General features: G+C 40.8%; 1 protein-coding gene and 1 long non-coding RNA gene across 2 annotated transcripts in view; one reads left to right on the top strand and one right to left on the bottom strand.

Annotated features, from left to right (window-relative positions):
• Nucleotides 1–14,477, bottom strand: part of adam19a (ADAM metallopeptidase domain 19a) — a 219,235-nt gene that overhangs the window by 23,399 nt on the left and 181,359 nt on the right. Inside the window, exons 17-19 of the mRNA XM_046064116.1 lie at nt 11,859–11,936; nt 4,095–4,203; nt 3,137–3,278 (exon numbers count right to left, since the gene is read on the bottom strand). Coding sequence (XP_045920072.1) covers nt 3,137–3,278; nt 4,095–4,203; nt 11,859–11,936 — 329 coding nt within the window. The remainder of the gene's footprint in view (nt 1–3,136; nt 3,279–4,094; nt 4,204–11,858; nt 11,937–14,477) is intronic.
• On the top strand, nt 1,037–8,829 carry LOC123980004. The gene is made up of 3 exons (XR_006827350.1): nt 1,037–3,343; nt 5,364–5,873; nt 8,754–8,829. It is a non-coding gene; the product is annotated as an uncharacterized LOC123980004 (long non-coding RNA).

Here is a 14,477-nt window from a genome sequence, read left to right as displayed (position 1 = left end):
ATGCAGGGTTACTTGTGGTTCCTAGAGTCTCCAAAAGTAGACTGGGAGCCAGAGCGTTCAGCTATCAAGCTCCTCTCCTGTGGAACCAGGTTCCAGTTTGGGTTCAGGAGGCAGACACCATCTCCACATTTAAGAGTAGGCTTAAGACTTTCCTCTTTGATAAAGCTTATAGTTAGGGCTGGCTCAGGTGAGTCCTGAACCATCCCTTAGTTATGCTGCTATAGGCCTAGACTGCCGGGGGATTTCCCATGATGCACTGAGCTCCTCTCTCTACTTTCTCTCCCTCTGTATGCAACCTCATCCCATTATTGCATGTTACTAACACAACTTCTCCCCTTTCCGGTAGTCTTGTGCTTTCTCGTCCCTCTCCTCTCTCCTCCTATCACTTCCTGCAGGTGTTTCTGGCTCTGGAGCTGTGGAGTCTGGATCTGTGGCTGCGGGTCACCTGCTGCCCCCGTGATCCTGCTCGACACCCTCTGCTACAATTATTGTTACTAGTCCTATTGTTATTATTGTAATTATAATCATTAACATTACGATTATTATCATTAACACTACTGTAAATATCTGTACCATTATTCATTTAGTCTATAGCAACATCACCTTTACTGTCTTTATCTCTGTGTGTATGTTGTGTAGGCTGCCTCCCTCCCCTCTCTCTCTCCTTCCATCCCAGTCCCTCTCTCTCTCTCTCTCTCTCCCCCAACCGGTGGAGGCAGATGGCCGCCCACCCTGAGCCATGGTTCTGCTCGAGGTTTCTGCCTCTTAAAAGGAAGTTTTTCCTTGCCTCTGTTGCCTAGTGCTGCTCTTGGTGGGAACTGTTGGGTTTCTGTAAATAGCATCATAGAGTACGGTCTAGACCTGCTTTTATGAAAAGTGCTCAGAGATAACTGTTGTTGTGATTTGGCGCTATATAAATAAAATTGAATTGAACCTCGTTATTCTTTATCATAAAAATAATAAAAATTTAATAATAAAAAAATATTAGATAATAATAAATTAAAAAAACAATAATTTCAGTAGCCTAGTATGAAAAGGCAATTTCACATATTCATTGGAATAAAACAATTATTAGTGCAAAAACAATTTACATTTCAGATTTCACAAACAAAATATAACAACTGTAAACAAAAGCAATTATTTGTGCCTCAAAGGTAATTCCACCTTGACTAATGAAAAATTGTCTGTTGCAGACGGTGGAGTTGGCCTCCGCGTGTTATCTCCAACGTTTTCCGGCAATTCGATTTCTTTTTGCCATTCTGCTTTTTATTTCTGTAAATGTTTTGTCTTTTTACCAAGGGAGCGTCAGCCATGTTTTTTGAAACTCGCGGTATCTTAGCAACACTGACAGCGCTATTCAATGGTTAATAGAAAGAGCATTCTAGTAACAGCAACACTGACACAGAGCTTGTCATTGATTCCGGACAGAGAGAGATGGCAGCAGCAGTCAGAGCTGCACGGATCTGTCAATCAGATATTTATTTTCAAAATATGGAACAAAATGTGTCCCTTATCAATAAGGGACACGTCTTTAAATTTCTAAATATGGGACGATTATGTATTTTAAGGGACTGTTGGCAACGCTTCGTTGACAGTGAACCAAACAGTAAAGGGGCAGGCCATAAAGCCAAAACAATGAGCTAAAAGAAGCTAAAACGCTCTGTATAACTGGGGAACTGTAGCGTTGCTGATAATTAGCTGTGGGTTTATCATTTATCGTTTTGTTTCATATAAGTATACTGTTTAGTGAGGTCTACAGGTTACCTTGAAGTTGATATGGATATGATCCTTCCTGCATGCATTTGCAGACACATGCAATGCAACACGACTAACTACAGTCTCCAAAAATCAACTGAACCCAAATAATAGAAGCAAAGGAAGGATTTACTGCAAGGCTGTTGCACTGGATTAAATTAGACGGTAGAGGTGTACTTAATAAACTGATATGTCAGAGCATGCATGTACTACTTAGCTGATTAGGAGTCTTTCCAAGCATACTGGGTGTATATTTGCTTAGAAAGGTCTTTAATCAGCTTGAGCCATCCTCCATGCCGCTGTTGAACTGTAAATGAACCCAAACTATTGGCCGTGGAACAAAATCAAAAAAAGCATACAGTTTTCATTGCAGCTGGTAGCGTTAAGGGGCTTTTTAATCATCGTGCTGTCTCAATTTTCCATATCGTTAGCCATTCATTCAGTTGTCTCTCCCATTAGCTGCAGTTACCGTAAGATCCTGCTGCGGCCTAATATCACCAGTATTCAGTGTTTCTCGCCGTCTTCATGTGGAAGGTCAGGGTCTTTAAAATAGTGCTGTAATGCTTGATCCTCTCCAGAGACATTTCTGTTCTGTAACTCACTGTGGGAAACGAGTATTTTCAGATGCACTAACTCAGCCAGTGTTATGACGAGGCTGTCTCTCTGGGGGAGGTATATGGCGGTGCTCATAAAGGAAGCTCTAGGGTTTATGAGGACAGGGATTTTGTTTGGTTCTGATGGAGGTGAGCTGCAGCACAAAATGCTGCAATTTATGCTGATGTTGAGATGGAAACATCCGGTGTATGCATTGATCTGCTTGGAACGCTGACAGACATGGCAATGCGCACTTCCTCCCTTTCATTCTCTCCTGTGATTCAACACTTCTTTCCTTGACTTTTCTTTTATCCATTCTATTGTCACATTTTCCCACCTTCCTTCTTTTCCATCGCTTCCTTCCTTTTCATGAAGTATTTCTTCCTGCTATGCACGATTAACTTCCTCCTCCTGTCATTTTTTGTTATTCTCATGCAGACAGCGTGGTATTTGAAAGCTCCACTGCATAGTAATACACTCTTGTTTTTCTACAAAAAAGAAGTTCAACAAGTTCCCAGATAGTGGTCTGAGAGGAGAATCAAGCATTCAAATTACACAAATTATCTTTTTTTTCTCACCTAATCTCTGTGATTTCTTTTAACTTGTCTAATGTCCGATTAATTATGGGGATGTCAAAATACATAATCTTCAATAATGTAATGATGTCCTGTACAGTATATGTAATCCCATGCTTTACCGTCTATTCTGGATCTAGTTCCAGTTAAGTGTGAGTAATGTGTTTCTAGCAGGCAGGCAGGCAGACAGGCAGACAGACAGACCACAGTACTTTTTGCTCTTGTTCTTCTCTCTCTTGGAAAGCCACTTATGGTAATAGGAAGTCTTAATCCTGTAGCAGTAGAAGACCAGCAGCACTGCAGGCAGGACCACTAGGAAGGCAAACAGCAGCCCCACCACCAGCCCCACCTGACCTGTGGAGACAACACACACACACACAACACATGTACACTAGTATGTCCGATAGGAGTCATATCCTGTATCCTGATTAGATGTGAGATGTGATATTTACATTGCTTGAGTAACCGTCTTATTCACATGTCTGTACATGGTTATCATGTCATCAGGTTTCTAATTACTGTCTGTACATGTGTGTCTTTAATTTGTCTATAAGCCTACAGAGAATGGTAACTCAATAGATGAGGATAACCCTACAGTGAATTATGGCTGCCTGGGTGCATTATCTTATTAAATGGAAGACATGCCTATGAAGACGAAATCTAATAACCATATCTCCCTCTTTCTTATTTTATATATATGGAATGAAATTTAGATAATTTTGAATGACATTTGAGAACATGAACTGAAGAATATGATGAAATTAAGTATGCTGAATGGATAAGCCTTCTGTGATGTTTGTCAGTGAAGTCTCTCATGTGAATTAGCTTTTATCGACAATCATTAAATAAGTTAATTATTGTCCAACTTGAAAAGGAATATAATTGTATTTGCAGATGTGGATGCAGAACCTGTGACAAAAGCAGAGAAATGTTCCTGCACCTTCCAATAGCTGCTGGCTCTGGTGGCCTGCACAAGTTTAAACATGATGTCATTGTTCTGGTGTGTCAGTGAGGAAGCAAGGTTTTAGAAAATAATCTGAAAACAGAACCGTGGAGGGAAAACCTACACTATAATAACCATTTAGCCAATTTCTAATTTGTTTTATTAGTATGCAAATGCAGGGACACAATAGCAGGACTGTGTGTGTGTGTGTGTGTGTGTCTACTCACTGTCATACTGGACAGGTCCACTGTCCACACTGCCGCCGAGTCCTGGCTTCTCACAGAATGGTGGTGCCCAGCCGCGATTACAGTGGCAGTTCCCATTACTGTTACACACCTACACACACACACACACACACACACACTTGTTAATGTGATGTACTGTTCTGTCTCAGTGTAATCTTGTATATATGTGTACCTAGAGGTGTACTGGCAAAATTAGAAGCAGTAATTCCTGGTTTACTACAGACTGGCGGTCTTAGATATTTACCTTTTGAATGGAACAGACTGCAGACAGTTAATTTCTAACCTGCACCAGCTAGGCGTGGTATATATCTACACACACACACCTTGAGACTAAAGAAATATGTCTGCTGTTAGAGATTTTGCTGTACTGTTTATACAGAGGAGCTATTCCTTTAATATCTCTGGTTGACTTCAGTCAATGTTGGCAATGTTGCTATTGACCTTTCCCCCCTCCCCCCTAGTTAGTGATGCTAAAACTTTCATAGTCATTTGTTGAAACAATTATTTCAACCAGAGGTAGAAAAAATAACATCCTATGTGTAGCTGATTATTATTTGCCATGCATTTGGGCATGTGAGCGTGTGTCAGCAGTCTGCAGCTAATCTCGCATACTACTGGAACCATCAGCCTAATATTTTCTTTGCATATTTATGACTGTATGCTCAAGGACCTCTTGTGGTTGCAGTGATTCACAGTTTATGAAAAACCTATTTTATTGACTGAACCTAGCTAAATCTTTGTCTTTTCAGCAGTATTATTCAATTTAATATATGCGTTATGACATAGCAAAAGGCATTCCTGGCAATTGCTAAAAACAAGGTACCTATGTAGTCTGTTGGAGGCCACATTTTGGCATTGTGTACATCTCTACAAACTTACATTATACAATACAAAAAATGTTCTCCCATTTATTCCACTAGTCTCATTCAATCTGGGCACACTTCCTGTTCTCCACCCACATGCCCCCAGACACACCTGGCAGAGATCTGCACTCCACTGAGTGAACTCCTCTAGTTTTCTGGTTGGAATGGAAACCCTTGCTGGCAGATTTTGTCAGCTCCATCTAGCTAATTAACTTTAACTCTGGGGGTTGATAAAATTGCCTTCAGCTGACTCCTTTTAAAATGAAAACCCTTTAAATTGGCCTTTAATATGCACTTGATGGCTGCTGTTGGGACCCCAGGGACTGAATGTGTTCATTTGTGTGACCTAAACTGAACTTTTGTTATGAAACTGAGCCATTGAATTCAGTTTCCCACAATCCTCCAGGAAGTCCCACCAAAGTGTGAATTCTGCGCATGGACCCAGCTTTCAGCTACTATTGGTCAGTGTGACCTATGACCCGTGACGTCACAACACCAACAAGACCTCAGCCCAACTTCTGTTTCTCTGGACTCTCCACAGCAGCTGTCTCCCAGTGCGTCCTGCTCAGATTGGACACACAGAACCGAACTTTCTATCTTACAGCAGCGATACAAGTGCCTGCCTAAGACCCCTGCAAACCAGCTCAGTTAGCCAGGGGCCCCATACACAAAGTTTTCCTGATAGCTTCACATGCCAATAGAAGCAACAAAGTAGCTTTTCACCTAGCGGTTTAACTCTGAGGAGAACAGACAGAGTGACTGGGTCCTCCATCAGCGCACTTGGAAAACACACACAGCAAAAGACTGCAACTGAACTGAACCCTGCCTGGCTAACCCACAACAGAACCACAAGCTAACAACTAGCACACCAAAGCAACATCTCTTCTTCCACAGACAGGTAACTGGGCATAACATAACTTAACAGTGTAACATTCCTTTGCTAAATGTGGGACTGTAAATGCTCCGTACTTGTATAGCACCTTTCTAGTCTTTTCGACCACTCAAAGCGCTTTTACACTACATCTGCATTCACACACTGAGCCTAAGTGCTCAAACGGAAACTAACATTCACACACATTCATACACTGGCGGAACAGCGGGAGCCAGGGATTGAACCGCTGACCTTCCAATTAACGGCCAACCCGCTCTACCTCCTGAGCCACAGCCGCCCTGGACTGTTAGCCTTTGTACATTTACACGTGTGGATGTGTTTTTCACTGATGTTTATTGTTGTGATCGTTTCATGGTTAACATGAGGTTATTACTGTAACCGTAGTTCTCTGCCAATGCTAAATTGAGGTTAGTAACATTCTTTGGATGATAACTCACTCCTTTTACCTTTGCAATGTTATCACACAGATCACACACATACACCTCTGATTTAGCCTCAAACAAAACCACAAGCTCCAGCTTCACTGTGGTTTCTTTGTCTGCAACATGCATGTTCATGCTCGTGCACGCTGAACATATAGTGCAGACCACCGAAACAGATGCACATTCTTTGTGGCGCGTACCGTTATGAATATTTCAGTTAGGTTTTATGTTGTGAGTTTATCTTTTCAATAAAGGCTTGTTAGGTTGCATAAAGGCAAATTTAAACTTGTGCGTTGAATCTCTGCAATAGGTACGCCCTAGCATTTGCGACACGTAGCCTGACACGCACCTCCCAAAAGATTTAACTACATGTGGCGGCGTTGACGGCTAGCACTGCCATTGGCTTGGTAGCATCGCATTTCCTCCAAGCCACCAGTAAGGTCTTCTGTACTTTGAAGCCACTTCTACTAGTGGCCAAACAGACACTTTCCCATAGACACACATTCTGAAAGAAGTAGCTGTAATACAATTTTTTTCAGCATCACAACCCACAAAAAATGACTCATTTCACTACCAGAGTTTGACCCATTCATCCCGATAACATTTGGAAAGTCTAGAAGAGCTGTACAATTATCAGTTTACCCCGATTCAAGTTAGCTGGCTTGGTGTAGACTCAATGCAGAACTATAGATTGGCCTTTAGAGTGAAAAAGCCCCCACCTCTTCTATGTAGAACTTCAAATCCTTCAATCTACTAGCTGTTGATGGTAATAATGGTTATAGTTATTAATGAAATTATTAATAAGAGTTCCAAATTGATAGTTTAGTATAGTCTATGAGACTGAAATAATTATGGCCATGCATTTTCTCTTCTTAAAGAGTGTTGCCCCAAGGTGAACTTATGCCAATGCCATTTGAACCCTAATTCCCAACATTATATCATGCTACAGTGAGGCTAATGATAAATGTCCCAGGCAAGAAGTCAGAATTCTCAACATTTGATGATCCCAGAAGACAAGTAATGGAGCAGCATTGCTGCCCTTGTATTATAGTACAGTATAATATCTGTTTTCTAAGGTAACCTGTAACCCAACAAAATAATGTAGGTATCAGATGATGTACTGCTTGGCCTTGGAAGTAACGCTGCAGGTAGTAAGCTAGATAGCCATGCATGCTAATGTTAATGGCTTAATTAAGAGCTGTCACACCACTTCAGCATGTTGAGAAACTGCCCAATTACAGCTGCTACAACAACAGCTGAGGGAGCTGAGGGAGGAATTTAGAAAATGGTCAGTTCTATAGTCAGGACTGCTTTACCGCAATATTGGCTTTTTATCTGCTTGGTATGAAGCACTCTGATGTGCCAGGTATTTAATTCTGCCAAAACACTGTCTCAACTGAATTTCCAGAAAATCTAACGCAATACTAAGATTTTATATGATATTAATGTTAAATGAATTGTACAATTGTACAATTTCTCCAACAGTCAAGGGGATGGACAACCCCCCCCCCCAAACATAATAATGCTGCTGAGCAGAGGTTCAACCCCCCTCCCCACCCCAATAATTTTCACACATCCCTAACAATAAAAATGACTGCTAGCCGTTTCACTAAACAGACATTTGAATATTGCCAGTAATCTGACACCTTTGAGACTGACTAAAGGGACAAAATGTGACCTGAACTGGAAAACACTCCTATTACTTCACTACATTTGGCAGTAAATCACCTCTAAGAGCTTTTAATTTACTTGTCTTAACCTTGTGAAAAGAAACCTTTATCTAGATATTACCATTTAAACTTGATTAATATTTCCAGACGTCTCGTGTAATTCACCAATACTGCCATGCTCCAATTACATCGAGATGTAATTATCCTACCAGTGATTAACATGCCTATTTACGCCATTAGCACTCGGTCGACATGAAGGGCGCACAGATGTTTGCTGATTCTTATCGCTCTTCTACTTTCGCTTTAGGAGGCCCGCTGCAGTTTATATGAGAAAATGTATTACCATGTTTTGAAGAGCATATTTTTAAAGGCATTTCAACATCATATAAAGGTAAGAAGTGAAAGCCTAATGAAATGAAATGCCATGACCTGGATTTAAACACACCATCATTGATATTATATTATATATCCTCCAGCCGTCTATGTCTCCAGGACTCCTAATATGTCTTAAGCTTCTTTAATGAAAATCTCTAATAGAAGTTTTTCAAAAGACCAGTTTCTTCCATTTTTGCTAAGGGTTTTTTAAGAAGCGAGTAGAACTTTCTCTGCTCATTATTCCTGTTTATTTGCATGAACATCCAGTGCACTCCAAAAGCCTGAGGATCAATGTGAATCAAATGATAATGGTAAATTAAAAACACATCCTAACACAGGAGACCCAGAGATGGAAGGAAGGCAAAACTGTCTATTTAGAATAATCCTGACTCAAAGCCACTTCCATTATCCATCTACAGTTACACCAAGAGGAGCAAACAACAAAAAGACAAACAGCATAAAGCAACGGAAGAGAGGAGGAGAAGGGGATTAAAGGAAGAGAGGATATGTCTGGTGTTTTTCTTCTCCATTTAAATATTTCAAATCCTAATCAAATCACAATGCCAGGTCAGTGGTAAGCTCATTCCTTATACACTAGATGGGGTAAACAGAGACTTGAGTCTTTAAAGAGGTGTGAAATTCCCGGTTAGACTGGGTTTGCTTCAAACGCTCAGGGTCAAAACAAGTAACAGAGCAAAATGCAAAGTAGGCCATGCCAACTAGGGTTGCATGCATACTATATGTATGAAACTGGCCTTGAAAAAATGTGTACATTTTTGAAAATGTCTTGGGTTTAAAGGCCTGGTCACACTAAAAAGTGGGATAGCAGACTATCCGCATGTCGCAACAAAACAGGTGGTGTTAGAAGCTGTGTGGTGTAGCGACTACTGTAAGCTAACCGCTTTAATATTAATATAATTATTATTTTAATGAAATATTTTTTGGTTTTGTGACAGCTCCTTCTGTCTGTTCATTTTCCAGTCAGAACTGACCCTTCATTAAGCATGGCTCGCATGACTTCTACAGTGATGACAGGGGCAGGTTTACCACTCACAACTGTCATTTCTGAAATTTTTAAACACTGGGTCCTTGTTTGAAGTACACTTTAGAGGCTTCCCATTTTTAATTGGTGGCGATTTTTCCCGATGAAAGGACAACTGTCCCTGGCAGATTTTATCAGCTGCAACTTGCTAGCTTTTAAAAGTAACCCCTGTAAGTAAGTGCTTTCAGACAATATACTGTATTTCCTTTTACATGGGAAAAAAGGTATTTGAGAATAATGACCTACTGATGATTTCAGAAAATGTATCCTCAAAACCAATAGAGGGCACATCAGAGCCACTAACGTTACCCTAAACCCTGATATACCATCCAGGACTGATACTACAGCAGCGCCCACCCAGCGGATGTGTCAGTCCTGACCAGGCCTTTAGTTTTAAGCATTGTGCAAACAAATATAAATGTTAAAATTTAGGCCTATATGGGCAACAAGAGAAACAAACTAATATTCATACTGGTTGAAATAAACAATTTGATAGTAGCTTATTTTCCTTCTTTGATGAGGAAGAGTTTTATGCAAAAAGCAATTAAAGGCCTGTCCCAAATATAAGCAGCGTGAGTTTAGTGATTTAAGCAAATAAAAGCCCAGGCTATTAATTGAAGTTTTACAATAGTTAGGTGATAACATGCTAACTCTCTGCCATGGAAGTAATGCTAGGCTATGTATGTATGCCCGGCATGCTAAAGTTAGTGGCTGATGTTAGAATGGAGAAATACCCTGTTTAATCTCATCCTCACACTTTTGCTCTTGTGTTTTTGATTTTGGAGAGTCAATAAGAAAATACTCAACCTTCCAACCTCTATGGCTACAAAGAATCACTCAATACATTTACAATGCCTGCTGTATCTTACTAGAGCTGCTGAGCTGTGAATGGACAGAATTTCACTGTGACAGCCTAAGACCTGACACAAAGGAAGCCACGTGCTTTGAACCTTTCCAGCTGACGTCTCCTTGTCCTCCCACGAGCCTGGAGTCTTGTCCTGCACTTCGTCCCATTGAATCAGCTACCAAACAAATATTCACTGGGGAAAGTGCACCGCTGACATCAGCTTGCAGGCTTGATAGCTAATTAGCCAGTCAGCTGTACTGTAGCACTTGGTCAGTTTAGATGCTAAATGGTGTGGTTCTTATTCTTCAATACCACTGCTAATAAAAAAATGTCACTGGCTTGTAAGCTACACTTACCAGCAAGTTTGCCTGCTCAGAGGCTTGACCCTTTGATGTTTCTCAATAAAAAATAACTTTAGTGGGACTTTTAGGCTCTGGGCTATATTTTCCCACCGACGACGCAGCTGAATATCCTTCATCAGAATCTCAAAATCTGGCTTGCCTTTTCATTGTATCTTCAAAGATCACGAGATTATTGCATTTCATATAACTACAGAGATATTGTGTACCGGTATATCAGTGTGCTGTATGCTTACAGTATCAAATTCAGTCTATATAACTTTATAACAGTTTATTTTCTGTTTGAAACACCTGAGGGCAGATTTATTAGGTTTCTTGCAAATTCCTGTCAGAGAATATTTTGGATTGCTGCAGGCTTTTATGTAAAGGGGAATTTACTAACATGAGTGATTATAAATGAGCACAGCTGCTACTAATTCCTTTGAATGCACTTGTGCGAATTAATAACTAAAAACACATAAGACAAGTGTAAGTAAATACAAACAATGCTATCTGAGTTAGCATTTAAAGAAGGTGGCACCATTTTGAGTTCCTATCCACCACTGCAGAATGCTGCTTCTCTGTTCCTTGTGGTGGTCTGCACGGCTTGAACGTGAACTTCAAAAAGCGCAAATGACTGTGTGTGGAAGTCAGTGAGGGATCATGTGTATGTGTATATACATATATATCCTAAGATATGGCATAACTGCGCTCACATCCTCTTGATATTTTAGGTATTCATTTATGCATTCACCCATTCATGTCACCATTCAGCCATCCATGTTCTTTATCTGCTTATCTTGTTCAGATTATCTTGGGTAATTTAACTATTTTTTTAATTCAAGTCTCAGGTTATGTTTGATGGGTTTCCTTCAACAGGTCATTCAAACAATCAAAGAATCAGACCCATTCAAAGACTCCAAGGCTCCAAGGTTAAAGTCAGAGTTCCCCGATAAATAACCCCAATCAACATCTTCTCTTAAAGTAACAAGTGTTTAAGCCCCAAACACTCCACTTTAGAGCTTGGTTTCTGACTTATAAACTATGTATGATTCCTCCTTATCTGCCTCAGGCTTGCTTGTCCTGCTCCAATAAATACTTCATCACTTCAGTTGCTGTTGTATTCCAGCCATCTATTTTCCTGCCTTTTACGACAGACCTGGTGACAGCGCTGCAAAGCGCTACCTTTGCCCAAGGACACAGTGTGACAATAAGATTAGGGAGCTGTGCCCGGGGGCTAAGTGAGTTGAGTCTGTTGCATGACTCTTTATGCTTGTGTGTGTGTGTGTGCGCTTACCCCGTTGCTGTGGCAGCGTGCAATGCAAGTCTCCAGCTCGGTAAAAGAGGCATTCTGGCATCGGCGGTCTCTGCACACCTGTGGCAACACAAGCAGAATGATCACATACTGTATTAAAGATTACAGTGCACATTCACACACACACACACACACACACACACACAGAGACAGACAGACAGACTTTGATCGGCCTTCTGCCAGTGCCCTTGGGCTTGGGAACAACCTGGCTGCCTGAGGAGATTGGGAAAGCAGCATCAGTATCCTGTTTTAAATCACTTCCAAAATCACTACTTTTTACTGACTTACAGCTTGTAAGGATGTTTATTTATTTTGTTTAAAGAGCAAGATCCAGTAAATGTACCTCGCAGTACATATGGGATTTGCTGGTCTACCGGAGTTGCTGGTCTAGCGCTGCCTCTGTCAGTTAGCTTGTTTGTGTTATTGTGTGACTTTGTTGTTTTAAAGGGTTAAAAAGACCTACAATAAGATCTTACTCTTAAAGGTCCAGTGTGTAATATTTCTGAGGCTCTATTGACAGAAATGCAATATAAGATCCATAACTATGTTTTCAGTGGTGTATAAAGACCTTACATAATAAACCATTATGTTTTTATTACCTTAGAATGAGACATTTATATCTACATAACCACGGGCACCCCCTTCTATGGAGGTCGCTGTATTTTGTAGTCATGTTTCTACCGTAGCCGACAATGAACAAACAGCGCTACAGAGCGCGGGCCTTTCCGAGTCTAGACCCTCGCCACTTCCAGGCATGGAGTGAACTCTGGTCACCCTCCAGGCCAAATCGAGCTCCCTAACCCGCGTAGGGTTTAAATGCAGCAACAACTTTTGGACTAACTACCCTCTCTCACCAGCATAAATAGGATCTGACGTTACCGCTGCACTCACTGCTATAATACGTGGATCAAATAAACAACAGTGGTATTAAGATTCAGGATTGATGTTGAGGAAAAGTGGGTTTTTTGCAATAACGAAACTGAAAGAATTTGTCATTCATTTTGTGTTTGTGTTCGTGTCGAACATGACTTTATATATTTATGAAAAATAAATATTATTTTATGAAAAGATTGATATTCATTGTAGCCTAAAGAAAAGCCTATATAGCCTATGTGAACCTCTTTAACTTAGCCTATATGAAAAATGTTACATTCACAAATACAACATTTCAATATAAATCATATGGGCTACGTTGTTAACCTGTGAATGTACATGTTAATCGGCGAAGTCACGCGGAACGCAAATTTAAAGAAAGGTCCCCCATCGTGCAGCAAAGGGTGTTACACACCTTCAACAAGCCAGCATCGGTGCTGACTCGGCATTTGAGGGTTTAACAACCCACTACCACTCCGCCCTCATTGGTTTCAGATGGCACTCAATGTGGCGGACCCTCCGCATGAACGCGCAAACGGAGTGGAAGTAGGTAGGGAGAGGGAGTAGCAAGCAGTTTTGGAAAGGCCCCACGTTTCGTCATCAAGACGTTCTTCTTCTGCTTGTCTAATTCCGGTAGAGTAGACGCCCATCACATTGAATACGTACAAAGAAGAAGAAGAGGGACTAATAATAATATTAATAGTAATATACAGTCTCCGAGTAGTCTTCTGGTTTATTAGAAGTAAGAAGAGAAGTGACATTTGGACAACTGAAGGAGCACACGTGTTATTTAGCACGAGAGCCGACAGCCAGACGGAGTCGGGACAGACAGCTGACGGCAGAAATCATGTGGATTTTCCCAGATGGAAGGCTATATTGTTATTGTGGGACAGATGTTTTCAAAGCGGAGCTGAAGTTGTCTGTTTTCTGCTGGACAGGTAATTAACTTTGTTTATCAGACTTGAGCAATGCAAATGAAAACTGTTGGTTGAGAGCTTTAGCTATTAGCTGGCCATAATCACAGTGAGCCGTGACGCGTTTCCCCCGTCAGTGATGTGAAATATGGATTAATTTCATGGTGCCTACTTATTCTCCAGTCTGTGGTTTGGCTTTGCTGGTTACTTAGCGAGACAATCAGCTGATCAGTAACGTCAATTGGCAATAAAACCGTAACGTTAGCTTAGAGCATGGAAACATCAGCCAACTAAACTTTTACTGACTGGTAGAAAAACATTTATTAGGGCCCGAGCATGAAACATGCGAGGACCCTATTGAAATAGTAAGGATTATTATTCTTTCTTTCTTTCTCCCAAATGAATCGCACTTTTGACGGCCTAAAGGTGCTCAAAAACTCACAAAACTGCACACAATACAAATGACGTATTTTAAGGGTCTTGCACATGGCCGTGGCAAAATGGCTCTATAGCGCCACCTTTTTCCAAAAATTAGACAATATTTCTCCAGGGAGTGCAGTAATAGACAGTGGCAGCGCCATGATAAATACAACAGATCCGACAGTTTGTTGGACTTAGCAACAGTAACTAAGGAGGCGCGGCTTAGCGAAGGGTCAATTAGTCACATAGACACAAAAACATGGTAAAATAGGATCCAATAGGTGTTAGAAGTTACCATAGGTAACCACAGACATGTCCCCAGTGTAAATTTTTGGAAAAATTAAAAAAACTTGATCAGAAAGGTTTGCATTATGAATTTGAAGGTTGTATACAG

The sequence above is a fragment of the Micropterus dolomieu genome, linkage group LG12 (assembly GCF_021292245.1).
Source record: "Micropterus dolomieu isolate WLL.071019.BEF.003 ecotype Adirondacks linkage group LG12, ASM2129224v1, whole genome shotgun sequence".
NCBI classification, from domain to species: domain Eukaryota; kingdom Metazoa; phylum Chordata; class Actinopteri; order Centrarchiformes; family Centrarchidae; genus Micropterus; species Micropterus dolomieu.
The sequence above is the reverse complement of the archived record's forward strand: the minus strand, read 5'-3'. Positions and strand labels throughout refer to the sequence as shown.